Genomic DNA, 17,266 nt, shown 5'->3' on the forward strand with positions numbered 1-17,266 from the left:
CAACAGTTGAAAATAAGACAAAGCAAACCCCACAAAATAAACCAACGCAAAAAAATCCCTGAGATGCCAGATGCAATTGTAGGTAAAGGAATGTTAGTATGCAAAGAGCAGTGTGAACCAGGTCTGCGTGTGCCCTACGCAGCAGTGCTTGGAGGCAGCAGACATACTTCAGAATGATTAAAGGAACATTCTTCATACACTTGCAGGCTTTTGTTTTCTGCAATAGTGGGATCTCTGTGGGAGATTCTCAGTTTAAACTGGGAATCTACTGAGAAGAATAAACTGGGGACACTCAATGGACTCGTGATGAGAAAAGGGAAGGTGGGTAAGTATGTGAGTGGTGATTGGCACATATCTGACCACAAAGCTTCTTTCTTTACAAATGGCCTCTAATTCTACAAGCCATTTATTATGCTAATTCATTCTTCTGCAAAAATAAAATAAAAGTGAACTTACCATTTCAAATAATGAGTTTTAATTCTCTATCATAATGACACATAACGAATTTCCAGACCAAAATGCAATAAAGTATTCTCTCTGTGTTCAAATCCCCCTTCTACCCCAAGCTGCATTTACTCTAGTCACTGATCAAATCTCCACACACCACATTACAAGTGGAGAGTCAGAGGCAGGAGAAAAAGCCATCCATCTAAAGTAAAATTAATAGCAAAACTTTGAGAGAGCATGCATGCGTTAGCAGGACCAAAACATGAGCTATTACATGACAAATGCATTGATAAATGTTCCACCCTGCAAATGCAAAATAACTTTGGTTTGGTTAATAAGCATCCATTATAACCCTTTCCCATCATTCTGAGGCAGACTAGGCAGTTTTCATACTTGACCCTTGAAAGCAGATTTGTTTTTGTAATTAACATGTTACCCAGAGATTTTTCTTTCCACATCTCTTTTCTCCTTTCAATACTCTCCCTCTAGCACAGAAAGATTTCCTTGCGTGTAGTTGCCACTACATTCAACAACTGCTGGCTGAGACCTCACAACACACTGCATAAATTCACATCAAATTATTCAGGTTTGGCACATTTCTGCTGGTGAGTAACAACAACCTTTTTGTCTCTGAGACAAAGGAAATAAAGATTTAAAAAAAGAACAAAGGCAGCCTAATAAGAATCCCATATTTCCTATTTTTTCCTAATCTGGCTAAACACTATCTACAAGCCTCAGAAATTCAACAAAGCAAAGTTGTTGTGGACTGTTTGTCTTTCAGTACAGAACCAAAACAGATGGAACAGCCTCTCAGCATGACTTCTGATCACAGGTCAGACATTAGGTAACTTTTTTTTTTTCTTGTTTAGTTTTTCACTGAATTATCATGGCAGGACATGCAATTACAGATAAATACACTGTAAAACCCAGGACCCCAACACTGTATCCAGACTTGGTTGGGATTGCGATCATGTCCACATACCAAGTCAAGAGTTCATTCAGTGTAGTTACAGCCACAACATAAGCAATCAAACAAAAGAGGCCAGAGGGAGAGACTAGGGCATTTCTTCATGGCTGCATGGAAAAACAATGTTTAAACCACACTTCAAAACTGATGACATGTTTAAAATGTTAAGCTATAAAGTCTCTGTTAAAACTGATATTATGAAGCAACCTTTATGACAACGTCTTACTCCCATGCTGAGTTACATCTGTATATACTTATTTTTGAAAAATCCGTGAATCTGAATTTGGACTCCCTCCTGATGGTAATTCTCAGCTCTGGGTTTCCGAGCTAGCGTGAACTTGGTTTCAGATCCCTTCACTATATACAGATGTTCATGCGACTTCAGTAACAATCACCTCAAGCCTTTTCTAGGAAAGCAAAACACTTTAGATGGCAAAAAGCTTCAATCACTGCTTCTAATTTCACCCACTTCACCCTTATGCAGTAGGGGAAGAGTTAACAATACAGAAGAAGAGAATTAGCAATGCCATTATGTTTGGAAAGATCTCTCCCATACTGTATTTAGGTGAAAAAGAGAGATACTCGGCCAATTCCTTGCTAGGCACTTAGATTTATGTCAGAAGTATTTTATTACTATTTATAACAAGGACTCAGTACACATTTTTAAGGCACTGTGATGCCACAAACTGAAAACACTCCTGTATCTGTGCTCGTGTATTTCTCCAAAATTAACAAGTGTGGTATCACACAGAAGAGACTGAGGCTACAGGGAGACACTACCCATACGTGGGCATGAACTCAAAGCATAAACAATTCCTCAAGTCCCCAATGTCTTTCTCTGTCAGATCTTCTTTTCACATGCACCTCTCTATAATGCCTACACACTCAGATAATGGTTTGAAAAACCCAGCATCAATACATTAACACTGTGATACTAATGAAGACTTATGTTCCTTTAGCCCCAAATTCCAGAAGCATCCAGTTTTAAAACCATCATAATGGTGGGTAATCATCACCTCAACAGAATTTGTTTTCTTTTTAACCCAGGGAAAAACTTGACCATCTTTCTTTGGTGCTATCAACCTGGAACCTTGACAGTAAGGATTAAAAATTGCTCTTTCCTTCCCACTTGGTTATTGGAAAGGCTGTGAAAGGCAATCAGTCTTGTGAAGCCACACTTCACAGTCTGCATAAAAATGCCATGATTCCCAGTCCTCTCCCCAGCCTAATTGAAAGTGCATAATATCACACAGCTGGGAAAAACTAAACTATAAAAATATGCAATATATCATGTTATCATACAAAACCTGTTACTAATAGGCATTTGATGATCAGCAAGATCGAAAGGGATCTGAAACCAGAGATTATTTTTGCTGCAGTTTAAGAACTTTTCCCGAGTGAAAAAGGGAAAAGCACTCTCTCAGCAGGGGAGAAATTGGACTGAAGTCAGTTCATTCATTCTGTTTGTGAAATATGGACTTTTCTTTAATGATTTCTGTTTGACTGCTGTCTTGCTCAGATGCTTTAGGGGCATTGCTAGAGCAAATTACAGTTTTAAGAGGAAATCCATGGCTTTCTAAATCAGTAAATACAGGTGCCTGGGGCATCTGAACAGCCTCCCTGCCCAGCCCCAATCTCCCCTCTGCCAAGCTATTATTGTTTCTAATGCCAGGTGGCAATGTTACCTGTCACCAGGAGTCTGTGGGTAGTGCTGCTTGTTTATTTTTGCATACAATCCTTCCAAGTGCTCCCTCTCCATTGGTGCTGAAGCAGAATCACGTGGATACACAAAGGTTTCTGCTACTGCTGGTGATGATGGCCTGTAAATGCTCGCTGCTGGATACGCCTCTCGGAAGTGATTCACTCTAGCATAATTTGGATCCACCTCATCATCATCAATGTCAGGTCCTCCAGGACTAGTGGAATAATCAAGCAGGCCTCTCAGTTGCTTTTGCCGTAACTCCTGATGCTTTGCACCAATCCTAACAATGAAAAACAAAGAACAAATATGCAGTTGGATCTGCTTCAACAGCAACGACAGACACTGATTCATCATGTAAATTTGGAGCACCAGCTCCAAATCCAACTGTTTAGATCTTCCACTACGCAGTGAACTGGTGCCAGATGAAACAAAATGGTGCACACATTTGTCTCTGGAAATCACCTTTGTAACCAAGGTGGTCATCGTTCTGGTGAAAAAAACACAATGCTGAATATAGTGGCTTTTTAGAGGTGTATATGCATATCTGTGCATACATATGGTTTTAATTCTACAGCTGCTCTCCACTTTGTGGTTAATATACCTCACCCAGTCCTGAAACATTTAATCTAAAGTAGCCAATAAAATGATTACTGTCCCTTGTACAGTTGACCCACACAGATTCTTATAAATAAGCTAACTTTTGAAAAGTGGATTAAATGTGAACATTGATTTAAGACAACTCTGCCATCTCTCCATTAAAGGACCACAGTTCATTTGCTGAAGATTTAATTTTTTTAATTTTATTTTGGCTGAATAGATGGGGAAATCACGCCTCACTATATACAGGATAGGGAAAAAGTAAAACAGCAAAGAAATTAATAGAAACCTGACAGAGATGAATTGGTGCATATAAGTGAATTAAAGACTATTACTGGCAGTACTCCACTGTGATAAAGCCTTAAGTGGTATTACAAAATGCTGCTGCTAATCAGGGCCATTGTGTAATCTCTTTGGAATAGTAAAACATATTCAGGTAAATTTCAAACTCAGCTGATATTCAATGATTCAACATTCATGCTGAAGGAAAAAAAAACCAACAACCTATAGCAAAGCACATGCAACTTCTACTAACTGCTCAGCTACTCTTCAACACAGCATAATTAAATGCCGTGAGATGGATCAAGCAGAATGCTGATCACAGTATGCAGTAAATAGCATTTAGAGAAAATAATGAAGCATGGATGAAAAAATGAAGAATGGAAGACAGATACAGAAATGCAGTGATTGACAGAAGAAGCCAACATTCATTGTTTACTGTATCTGAAGTACAGCATCAGCACAGAAGGAATAGTATAATTTGTACCAAAGAAGAGTAAGTACAAAGGGTGTAAGCAGACCTGGTTCCCTCAGTTAAGCCTCAAGACTCTGCAGAGTGAAAAATGAAGATGTTTTCAAGAGTTTTGAATGGACATGGAGAAAACAGTTCCTTGAAAGAAGAGAAGAGCCCATCAGGAGCTTGGTGCTGATGATCCAGTCTGGCAGACAGCTGCTATTAAGTGGAGAATGAGATTCATGCCACTTATTTTGTTCCATTAGAATTGTATCATCAAAATAAATGTTTATTACTTTTCAAATGATTTATAGCTTCACAAATAATTCTAATGAGAACAACATGCTTTTCTCCACATACGTCTGAGTACATTAATGTGCACCATGCAGGCTTTTCAGTTAGACCTCTCCCTTATTCATGTGAGGATGTATCTAGTGAGGGTGCCAAATAAAAGGGCAAGTTTTAAATGCTTAAAACGTAGGCATACTTTACAGTGGGATGAGCCTGCATATGATACGATACAAGGCCGTTGACAGAGGAGATGTCTGTTCTCCACTCCATGTTTCCTCAGTGGAGCACATCACCTTTTTTCTCTCGAAATACTTTCTTATAAGGACTAAGAGGAGAGAGAGTAATATTTTCCTAATACACCATTTCTGCTTTTCTTCAAGTTCTTGATTCCAGCCCAGTTAGTTCATTTTCTTTTATTTTTCTTATTTTTTCATTAAAAGGTCTCACAAAGCCTAAATGTAATCTACTGCATTATTCTTAGAGATTAAAGGTCAATTAGAAGAAATAAACTCTAATCCAAGTGTATCCTTGACACCTCTCAAGTTTCTACACTTAGGCTTCCTAAGAATTCCTCCTTTTTTCTTCCTGGAGTTTCTCTACTCTGTACAATCTCCTCCTCCTTCCATACCCTTCACCCTACTTCTCTTTCACTTCATGTTTCAATGCCACACGTACTCCCTGTTGTGCATTTGAATGATGGTTCAGGTCATGACAGGTGCTAGCACCAAGTACAAACTCACACAGGCTATGCCAGTATCTTGAAGTTGTAGCAGATTCTGCACAACGCTTGCTTTATCCGCAAGGGAAATTTTTCAGGAGAATCTTATGGAGGGCACAGCCCGGCATCAATGTGTGATAAATTCAGTTATTAAGGTGTATCTTCTCCCATTTTACTCCCAATTGCTCTGGCTCATCTGGCTGAGGACTTCTTGAGATGGTGAGAATTTAATGGAATTCACAGAATGATGGGATGTGCAGCTTATTCTTGGTAAAACTAATAGTGACAGTGGTATAGACCTTGGTAACGGTCATGCTTTTCTTCATAAAACAATGGACAACAGTATGGGGAGAAAAGTCATCATGGAGGAGCTATATATGACAACAAGCTAAAAAGTAGTGGTCATCATTCATTTCCATCTAAACCACAAACCATCGCTAGCAAATTAGTAATAATTAAAGAGCATCTGAAAGCATGCAGAAGCCTTTATCCTCCAAGGACTTGTGAATAAAGATAAAAGAGAGATTATACAGCAGAGTTTTGTGGAGAAAACCAGTCTGCCCATGTGCAAAAAAAACCACATTCATCATTCACATAAAGGAATCTGTGGCAAAGTTATCACCTGGGACATTTGTGCAAAAAACAAATTTTCCAGGTAGCCCTTCACCAAGAGCACTCATTGTGCTATGATGGGGGTGGATTCTCACTGCAAATATGGCCTCAGACATCAGTGAAGCAGGGAGGGAGGTCTACATTGCTGATTTCTATCTTTTATACATAAAGAGACTTCAAGAGAAACCCTCTTGCAGAAGGATTAATATTTTACATGTCCCACATGGGATTACATCAGAAATGTAAAAATCTATCTATTTTTGTTTAAAAAATTCACACAAATAACCGTTAGCTCCTGCACTCCTCAATAACTCTGTCTGGCTGGTAGCTGTCCTTGCTTCTCATTATCCTGCTCTTCACCTACTAAAATTCACAAGGCACTTTGAGATTGTTTCTGCCTTTCAGATGAAGTTTGAAAAAGATTATTTGAATCTTCTTCCAGGGAAGCTCATGGAGCAGATTATCTTGAGTGTCATCACGCAGCACTTACAGGGCAAGCACGTGATCAGGCCCAGTCAGCACGGGTTTATGAAAGGCAGGTCCTGCTTGATGAACCTGATCTCCTTCTATGACAAAGTGACATGCTTGGTGGATGAGGGAAAGGCTCTGGATGTGGCCTACCTTGATTTCAGCAAGGCTTTTGACACTGTTTCCCACAGCATTCTCCTCAAGAAACTGGCTGCTCTTGGCTTGGACTGGCGCACGCTTCATTGGGTTAGAAACTAGCTGGATAGCCGGGCCCAAAGAGTTGTGGTGAATGGAGTCAAATCCAGTTGGAGGCCAGTCACTAGTGGCATCCCCCAGGGCTCGGTGCTGGGGCCAGTCCTCTTTAATACCTTTATCGATGATCTGGATGAGGGGATTGAGTGCACCCTCAGTAAGTTTGCAGATGACACCAAGTTAGGTGCGTGTGTCGATCTGCTCGAGGGTAGGAAAGCTCTGCAGGAGGATCTGGATAGGCTGCACCGATGGGCTGAGGTCAACTGCATCAAGTTCAACAAGGCCAAGTGCCGGGTCCTGCACCTGGGGCGCAATAACCCCAAGCAGAGCTACAGGCTGGGAGATGAGTGGTTGGAAAGCTGCCAGGCAGAGAAGAACCTGGGAGTATTGGTTGATAGTCAGCTGAATATGAGCCAGCAGCGTGCTCAGGTGGCCAAGAAGGCCAACAGCATCCTGGCTTGCATAAGAAGCAGTGTGGCCAGCAGGGCTAGGGAAGTGATTGTCCCTCTGTACTCGGCTCTGGTGAGGCCGTACCACGAGTACTGTGTTCAGTTTTGGGCCCCTCGTTACAAGAAGGACATGGAGGTGCTTGAGCGAGTCCAGAGAAGGGCGACGAAGCTGGTGAGGGGCCTGGAGAACAAGTCCTACGAGGAGCGGCTGAGGGAGCTGGGCTTGTTCAGCCTGGAGAAGAGGAGGCTCAGGGGCGACCTCATTGCACTCTATAGGTACATTAAAGGAGGCTGTAGAGAGGTGGGGGTTGGTCTGTTCTCCCATGTGCCTGGTGACAGGACAAGGGGGAATGGGCTAAAGTTGCGCCAGGAGTGTTTTAGGTTGGATATTAGGAAGAACTTCTTTACTGAGAGGGTTGTGAGGCATTGGAACAGGCTGCCCAGGGAAGTGGTGGAGTCACCATCCCTGGAGGTCTTCAAAAGATGTTTAGATGTAGAGCTTAGGGATATGGTTTAGTGGGGACTGCTAGTGTTAGGTCAGAGGTTGGACTCGATGATCTTGAGGTCTCTTCCAACCTAGACAATTCTGTGATTCTGTGATTCTTAAAAGCCCAGAAAACTGAAGGGCTTTGACCTCAATTAGCGATTAAAAAGCCTAACACAGACCTTGGTACGTGAATATATCAGCAGAGGTACAAGCTTCATGGCACACAGTGGGGAATTATTATAGGCCCATGTGGGATGACAGAGTGCAGAAAAGCAAGAGGACATTGCAATCAAGGAACAGTCTTCTCACACGCCAGTGTGGAAGGCACGGCACACATTCACAAGAAGAGTCCCAACAGTTTCTCAGAAATGAGGAGACATAACATTCTTTGGACCAATACATCACCTGTCCCCTAGGTACTTAAGACCTATCTGAAAACAAAAGTGTGTGCAGCACAGCAGCATCACATGATTTTTGCTTTCATGTCTGACAGCGAGAGTAATTTGTTCTGCTATCAATAATGGTATATTCTGCACAACAAAAGCTGGAATTAGGTCACCACAATTTTCTTTTGTTCCTGTAAATAAGTCTACCTTCTTCTACTTCTTCTGAATGCAACCTCCAATTGCTTCCACTATTGTAAGCCAAACCTGCTCAAGAACAATTATTTCCATTCTATATTATACTGACCAGCCAATACCAGGTTATGTCAAATTTTTCATGATCAATGTTTCATCTTTTCAGCACAGCTATTACAACTGCATTAATATTTTGTGTTTCTTTTCTACCCTTCCATATGAATCTATAAAGTTTGCTCTGTGATCTCTTTTTCACTTCAATCCAAATGTTCAAATATATGGAAACAAACTGCCAGATGACTGATTATTCTTTCCTTCTCTCTATTTATCTGGATTTCCAGGCCTTCTCTTACATTTTTCACCTTGGAAATTGCTTTGCATTTTTCTGAAGTTTTAAATACGCTCACTGTATTTCAGCATCATGTTTTCACCCAGTTTTAAAGCAATCATTTTTTCTGCAGCACATCCCAGTTGGTGCACAGGAATCCTTTACTGAGATATAGAAAAAATAAATGTTGCATTTCTTCTCTCTCTCCTACAACGCTCTGTCAACCCTACTAAGAAGGTTACTTCTGCTGCATCCCAGTGTATTGGTTTTACATTTCTGCATCTTCCTCTGCACTTCTTCCCATCTGAAAAAGCACTATCTTTATTTCCCACCACAAAAACACAAAGAAAATCATTCAAAATCAACACAATTATCATAGCAACCAGCTTACAGTTATTATGAACAAACAGTAATTACAAGAGAGTCCAAGACTTGAAGCACAGGATGGGTCTGGTTAAACAACTGGTGCAAACTTGTGACAAAAGATAAAATGTCACTCAGCACCACGATGCTGGCAGTGAAACCAGAGATGAGGAGAGGCACAGGTCACCATCTGAACAATTTAGTGTAGCACTGAAGTTTCTACAAACTTCCTGATGAGGGAAGGGGAAAAAAAAGCCTCTCAGAATGAAGGGAAGTTAAATATATTTCCTTTTGGGTATCCCATATCAGTCCTGCTTGCTCTCTTCCGCCACCTGAACACCACGCTCTCCAGTTAAATCACTGCATGACAACTACATCAACTTCCCTTAGCTGTGTCTCTGTAAAAACAAAACCTTTGCACACCAGCAGTCTGAGAACAAGCAACAGAAGTGCTGCATCAAGCAATGCCCTTTCTATTTCCTGTAACCTACCTTTTCCTCAACAGCATCCAACACATATCCTATCTTCATCTTTTCTGTCACTTTCAAGACCCACTAGCTATTGCTAGAACCTTTCTCTACAGCAAATCATGTCAGTAGAAAAAAGTACTTTGATAAAATATATAAGCTCAATAAAACCATAGGCAACATTTTCAAAACATGTTGCATGATTTGAAAATGAGTTAAATGAAGACAGTATCTAATATGCCTCACATACTTCTGAAAGTGGGACACAGTATTTTGAAAACATTTATCGACACCTCATGTAATACTCGGTAGCACACCCCCAGCACTATAAATCAAGTAAATGCCCTCATCTACTTTCAACCTTCCTACCTGACGTACCCACATGAATCCCATATGCTGACTGTGCATGTATTACTGCATGAAAAGCTGCACAAGGCCGGAGTGCAACAGCCACAGAAGGGTTAACAGCCCCAACAGCTCCTTCCAGCTGCAGCTCAGAGCTCAGACACACGATTGAGTTACTGTGGCTTAACAAGTTATTGTGTTTCTGCTGAGCTACTGTCAATGACCACATATGTATTCGCTGCCTGTGACAAACACAATGTAAAATGCTTTAGCCTGACATCAGTGACAGAGACACTGACAGGCAAAAGCTGGCTCAGAAGACAGCAGCTCACCAAGAGCAAGGCAGCTGCTGGAAGGGCTTGGGACCACCTCAAGAAAACTCCAAAAAAAAGGAGTGGAGCAGAAGTGGCTTGTGGAGCACACCCAGGAATGCTTTCAGGAATGGCATGAGAGGGCCAGGAAAAGCCACACCAGATACTCCTCATCTCTTGGCTTCCCAGGGTGGGTGGCTGGGTTGGGAGCAGGGAACAAGAAAATGCTGAACCTTCTAAAACCCATGCAGAAAAAAAACTCTGGAAAAACTAAAACACCGGACTTAGTGTGAGCAGCACAGTAGCTGAAAGAAGGCCAGGGTCATAAAAAACTTTGGAAATCAAAGACCGCTTGCAACAAGGCGCAACCAGGCACGTATTGGATGCAACCCAGCCTGCAGCTCTGGAGGCCCAACACCAGCCCTAGCTCGGAAGGAGATGTGCAGGGAGTCACCATCTAAGGAGCTATCACCTTGAGAGCAGTCCTGCCACCCCCATGCAAGGCTCAGGGTGTCTGCCACCCAACAGGAGGCACAAGAAGCTGCTTGGAGGCACAAACAGCCGCTAGATCTGATCACAGTGTAAGGACAACAGGAGGGGAGCTCAACCCAGGAGACACCATGGGCTTTTACTTCTGCAAGGCTGCATTTCACACCAGAACAGCTTTGGATGGGGGAGAAAAGAACAATCAACCAGAAATATACCCATGACAAAAAGCACAGTCTTTACTGAGGCATTTGAACGTCTCCCTTGCACACCCATGAGCTCTGGGATGTCCTGTCAGCACGAAGTCTGGCAAGAAACACTTCTCTAGAGGGTCTCAAAAAGCTCACAGCTTTCTGGTGGCACAAGCCCCACCAGAAGCACTTGTGTGGTGACAGTCCCACGGAAAGCAGGGGCAGGAGCACTGCATACTGGCTTACTGGTGCAAGAACACGAGCTGGAGGCGGATGCTATGTGAAATGTGCTCCAGCCCGCCAACTTTAGAAGTGGTGGTGTAAGCCCTGTTGTGACCATGCTTTCAGCAGCAAGTTAGGAGAGTCAAGTCCCAGCAGGACTAGGCACACATGCCACTTCCAGATGCCTCATCTTGTATCAGCAGTGGCTTTTAGTACAATTTTTGCTAGTTATTTACTAAAGTAGCAATGGCTTTTCCCAGTACTTTCTGCTAAGCTGTTACAGCTTCAGCTTTATCCATGTTTTTATACACAAGTATGAAATATCTATGAGTTTACGGAGTATTCTCTGTTTATATCTCAAGATAAGGTAAAAAATTGATTAGCACAACCTGTAGCTTGCAACCCAGAGTTGCCAGTAAGCACCTGTGACCGATCTGTGTTGCTGCAGAAAGGTTGCTCTTACTTTTTGAGGGCACAGAGCCCTCAAAATTGACAGCACTGAAGTTGTTCAATGGATCCAAAATGGCAAGTGGTACTATTTCTTCTGATTTCTCAGGGAAAGCACAAGAGTGATGCTTTTTTTTTTTTTTATTTTCTTTAATAAGCCATACACTGACTGTGCTTAGTACTGAGCAGATACAAAGAATGACACGGTTTAAGCCTCAAGGTGCCAATCTAAGTAGTCAAACACAACTAATGGACAGAAAATATACTTGCTGACCAAATGGTGTATTTTATAATAGCGAAATACTGAGTGGTTCAGGGACTTTGTTCTATACTTAAGATGAATACAGCAACATTTCTTGTAAGGTAGATTAAAAGCAATAGTCTTTGTTGAAGAGCAAGCATATATATGAATAAGAAAGATGCTGGCTAAGTCAATGAAAGATATTCCTGGGGGAGAATAAAGAATATCAACAGATAAAACATGCAACAGAAACAGGGAGGGAGCGATAGGTCTTTTAGGAGAATTTCTATCCTGTTCACAAAAAGAGGAGCAGAATAAGAGCAGGTGAGTGTGTGTACAAGCAGTTTGAGGTGCACCTAAACTCTGAAAAAGAACCTGATCTTTAAGTCTTTTGAAATCATTGAGATGCTAAACATTTTCCCACTCATTTGGTTCTTCCTTGTGAACAGCAGAATAAAAGCTGCTGCACTGATTTTTTCCCCACTCATGTGACTCTCCCCGAGATCTACATACTGCAATGATTACTCAATTTACATCTGATTTAGTATCTTAATACTTCAACTGTGATTTTACATAACATTTCTGCTTTTGTCTCTCATTTACCTAATTCATACATATATTGAGTAACGGGTTGACTAGAGGAAAGCAGCCTATTTCTGCAGGAGGTCACTTAGATTTCCATTGGGTTTAATGTTTTAATTTCTTTCTAGCTGCTAGCAAAATATATTTTGGTAACTAAAATATTGTATTTTCATTCATTTACATAATAGTGGACTGAAAACATCCTGCCTTCAGATATTCATAAGCCATAATCACTGATGGGAATGGATATATTTCACTTGAATATCTGAGGAAATAATTTCAGTATAGTGCTTTTAATTTTTTTTATTTCACACTCATTTTTCAGATGGGCATGGTCTATAATGACATTAATAACTTGATTCAAACCTGCATCTTTTATCAGGAAAAGACTCACTTATATTTTTTCAATCATCATCTAGGAAAACTCTAGAGGTAGGCAAGTCTTACAGCTAAATAAAATAATAATAAAAAAAAGATATCCAAACAACATCTAACTTAGCATTACCTTTCAGGGCATTCTGCTGGAGGCATATTTGTCAAAAACAACCTCTCCATAAACTATGCAAGTGTTTCTTCATTCTATCTCATTCTATTGTGCTGGATTTGAACAACTTATTTACAATTACAGATACTAATTACAGGGAGAAGAACAGAAACGGTCTTGGAAATAAATAAAAAATAAGGCATCTCACAAATTTAAAAGAGTAAGAGACTAACTTGGGCTAAGATAGATCTTGCAACAAGCATTAAGTGGCCCAACAATCAAAACCACCAAGTTTTAAACACAAAACAATGCCTATTCTGGAGAACTATCCTATGCCTTCCATGTAATGCTGAATTGACTGAAAAAGCTGCCCTTTGATGACTGTAAGCAAAGAAACATGGGAAAGAAAAAACTAAGAAGGAAATTTTATGGTCAATGTAGCCTAAGTTTATGACAAACTGAAGATGAAACATAGCCGTTTCATGCCACAAAACAAGAATTTTCCTGATGACTAAGTGTGAGCTTTGGACAGAAAAGACAGATGGCTCAGTGTTCTTCCATTTATCTCAGGGGTGACAGGGAGTGATCACCAAGTCACTCAGGATCTTGCCCTGTAAAGAAAAATTTTGGTTCTAATGAGGTCAGTGAGTTCCTGCTCATGAACTTCAATGAGAGCACGACTTCACTTTTGCTGCTAAATCTAAGAAAGTTTCAGCAGCTCTCTTTTTTTCCACATTAGTTCTACATTTGGTGAAATGCAGCAGATTACTAAAAGCAAATTATCACATTAAATTCCGTATTTTACTACATTATGCAATTTTCTCTGCTTGTAACTATCCTGTGTTGTTTTCTGAAGTGCCAATTTCATTAAAAAAAATAAAATAGGGTAGAAGGAACCCTCTAAAGGTCACCCTGTTCCATCTCCTGCTGAAAAAGCAAGGCTGACTACACTACCAGGTTGCTCAGCCTCTTGTCAACAGGATGTTCCTTGTTTTGTAGCAATGTGGATTAAATAGTGGAATCATTCCAGGTTTGTCAAAATTCCTTCTTTAGTGTCTTTCAACTGAAATGTTCTGATGCCTTTAGGAACTTCAGTCTCCTCCTGTAAGAAGACCTTGTATCTGCAGGGACTTTGCAGACCATAAGTAAGTTGTGGGCCTAGCTCTCTACGCTGATTTAAAGGGATTCCCAGGCTGCTATGATTTGTTCTTTTCAGTAAAAAAATATCTAGGTCAGGTATTCTGCACATCATACCTGAGGAAGGACAGCAGAGTCTGTATTAGGTAAGTACTCTGCATGCCTAACACTAGTCATGGTGCACTACTGGGCTACAATAAAATGTCTGTCACATAACGTGAATTTTACTGCAGGTTCATGTTTTCGAAACCCCAGAACCTACCCACTACCTTCTGTTCTGAATTCACCCACCCACATGTGGCCCAGAACTTTGTTCAATGCTAATTTGTGGCCCACACATTACCTGAGACCTGGGATCACAGCACTTCCTGATGAACCTTGAATCTAGCATCTAAAATTAACTCAAAAGGAGGATGTGATGACACAGGATCTGGCAGAGAGTTCAGCTTCAACTGTACAAATCATTAAGTCATACACCTCTACTGACACCTAGGCCAGCTGTCTTTAAATCTATGTCACATTATTTTTTTCCAGAAATCAAAATCCAAGCAGAAATGTGGCCTCTTTAGGCTTCAACATGCCAATGAGTTGTGCAACAGATGCACCTCAAGAGATTACTTTGTCCTACCACCTTTAGGAAAGAAAGTAGATTTAATTATTTATAATATGGTAGTAATGCAATATACTTGGGACATCTCTGCACAGGTACCTACCATGTGCAGTTCCCACTCACCTAGTGAGACCTCATGATTTTGCAAAACCACCTCTGCAACCGCATACATACTGTGCCTTAATTTGAATTAAATACTTGTAGTGGAAGGAGCAGGCCTAGCTCCACATGATAGGATGTATTTCCCGTTTCCTTATTCTACACTCAATGACATCAAACCTGGAACCTATTGAACAGAATCTCCCTGTTCAAGAACAGGAACAATCTCCGTCTGTCAGTCTGGGCTTCACATTTGCTCTTGTTGTTGTTTTCCTAATTACCAGTCTTGGACTAGAGAGCAAAACCGAGCTTTGACCGAGCAGAGAAGACTTCAAGCTTTTCAGTTATTTTGGTTTAAGCTTGCTATGGAGAATCACAAATGCAAACTGACTTCCTGTCCATCCCCATGAATTGTACTTTCATTTTTTTCCACTGGAAACAGGAACAGGAATTCTGTGCTGTGGCTTTACTTCAAAGCGCCTGCCAAGGACTTCTGATAGATTGTTATAAATCACAATTGGAAGGGCAAGGTACGAAATGCAGCTTCCAAGTCATTCTTATGCTCTTATTGATTTTGGGGTAGGCCAAGAGCTGACCTACGGTCTGTACTGCATCTAAGAAATCCCTAAGCCAGATTAGTCTGTCTCCTAGAAAGCACTCTACTACCCAGGCTGGCTAGTACACTGGCCAGTTTCACTGTATTAATTTGGTCTTTAAAAGTTTCTAATAACAGTATTTCTGTTTTACAGTCTAATTTTTTAAAACACCAAGCAATAAAGCTCCCATACATCCAGAAAGCACTGCACTGGCATGTCCATGCAAGCAAGAGCCAGGCCATTGCCACTGGGCTGCTCGGACCTCTTGGTTCGGTGGGCAAGTAGCACAGCTTGTGAAAAGTGGTCTCCAGAGCAAAGTGGAACCAGTGCCTCAAAGATGAGCAAACCAAGGACACTTTGATGAGACTTTGGGTCTTACTTAGAGGGCACGGCTATGATACCTGGAGAGGGTTATTTTCAGCAATCTCCAATACATGGAACAGTACTGCGATAGTTTAAGAGAAGGACCAACTCCACATGCCATTTTGCCATCCACAGTGCGAAATGCTGAGGTAGGACTTGAGGCTGTGAGGTAGAACTCACATCCTAATATTTTCATACAAATGCCCTCCAGCTGTGTATTAGCCCTCTGAAGGAGCTCACAAACTGCTATTTGGTTCTGGATTCCACGTCACAACCTGTGAAAGGTAAACGTGAGTCATCTACCTCAGCTATTCATAACCATGCATCAGTTTCTCAGTGTTCAGTGGTAGTCTTTTATTACATGTTCTGGTATGCAGAGCAGCAGCAGACCTAAAATGAGAATCATTCAGAATCAATGGGTTGGGATTAATCTGTCCTCCTGTCCAGTGCAAGTGCTGCCACAGTAATAAACAGAAATCTGATAACTTCATACTGTCAGCAAAAAATGAAACTATGACCTTGACCTATGCAACATCATCCACTAACTTTTTCATAACTTCAACATACCATACTACACGACTATGATCTAATAAGAATCTAAAAGTAATTAACTGGAATTTTTGAAAACTGAAGCTTTAATCAAATATGTATTCTTATCAGGGTTGCAAGCCAGCAATAAATTGAAACATTTAAAAAACTGGGATCCAATCCAATCCGTGATCTGATCAGAGTTCAATGGTTATAATAAATTGGGAGTATTAAAACTGGGATCACATCCAACATTTTATTTTGTCTAAACCACAGGACCTAGCTGTGTTGCAAAGTCAGGCATACTCAATGAAGAGATATGCAGTGTTGGATTAACCCTTAATAAATAATGATGCACACGTTCAGAGTCCCAAAAACATGTGGTTTAGCACAGAGTGGAATGGTGAGAAGAGCAATTACCAACATTTTACTAGAGATCAATATAAACTATAAACAGCCATAATAATACTTTCAGACTTTGCAAGACTGTAACGCAAGCACAAAAACTACATGGGGTTGATAACATTTTTTGTGTGTATGAGTGCAGTCTGAGATGTACCACATTTAAAAATCGTACTTTCATTTTTGTAACAGTGAGTTTCAACTTTTGACTCAGAACAATTTGGCTTTCGTACCACACTGCCGTGGCTGTAACTATTCTTGTCTTCATTTTGATTTCCAGTAACGTAGAAATTGTTTGTAATTAAATATAATGAAGCAACTGCTAACAGAAATGGAATGGAGTTTCACTCACAAGTATTCTCTCATATAGAAATGGTCTCTAAATGATTTTATTTCTGTAAGATGCATTCCCTTCGTACAGGGATCTTGCAGCTGCAAAATTAAATCTCAGTTTGCCAAATATCAAAAACATATGTATTGATTTTTTAAACTATGGGAACAGGCAACAAGCACCAGAGCTGATAAGACAAGAGAAGCTCCCTTCAATTTCTGGAAGGTTTCTGAAAAGTAAAGGCAACTCAGTCTTTAATATGAAAACTAAAACCATTTAATTTTACCCAAATTTGAGATGCACTGTAACTTAAGCATTCGGTTCAGACATTCAGAAAGCAAGGGCCAGATGTTCTTTCTGCTTCTCTGACATTCCACTCGACAACTTAATACTATTAAAAAAAATCCTCAATTAATGCTAATATGTAGTAAA

At 40.6% G+C, this 17,266-nt stretch overlaps 1 protein-coding gene across 3 annotated transcripts in view; it reads right to left on the reverse strand.

Annotated features, from left to right (window-relative positions):
* The window catches only part of PARD3B (par-3 family cell polarity regulator beta), a 401,316-nt gene that overhangs the window by 74,547 nt on the left and 309,503 nt on the right, over positions 1 to 17,266 (reverse strand). For 2 of the 3 annotated variants that reach the window (XM_082763759.1, XM_082763758.1), the window contains one exon: positions 3,100 to 3,396. The exons of the other annotated variant lie outside the window; for it this stretch is intronic. In XM_082763759.1, coding sequence (XP_082619885.1) covers positions 3,100 to 3,396 — 297 coding nt within the window. The remainder of the gene's footprint in view (positions 1 to 3,099; positions 3,397 to 17,266) is intronic. 3 annotated transcript variants of the gene reach the window in all.

Source organism: Aythya marila, assembly GCF_965140915.1.
Source record: "Aythya marila genome assembly, chromosome: 6".
Classification (NCBI taxonomy): domain Eukaryota; kingdom Metazoa; phylum Chordata; class Aves; order Anseriformes; family Anatidae; genus Aythya; species Aythya marila.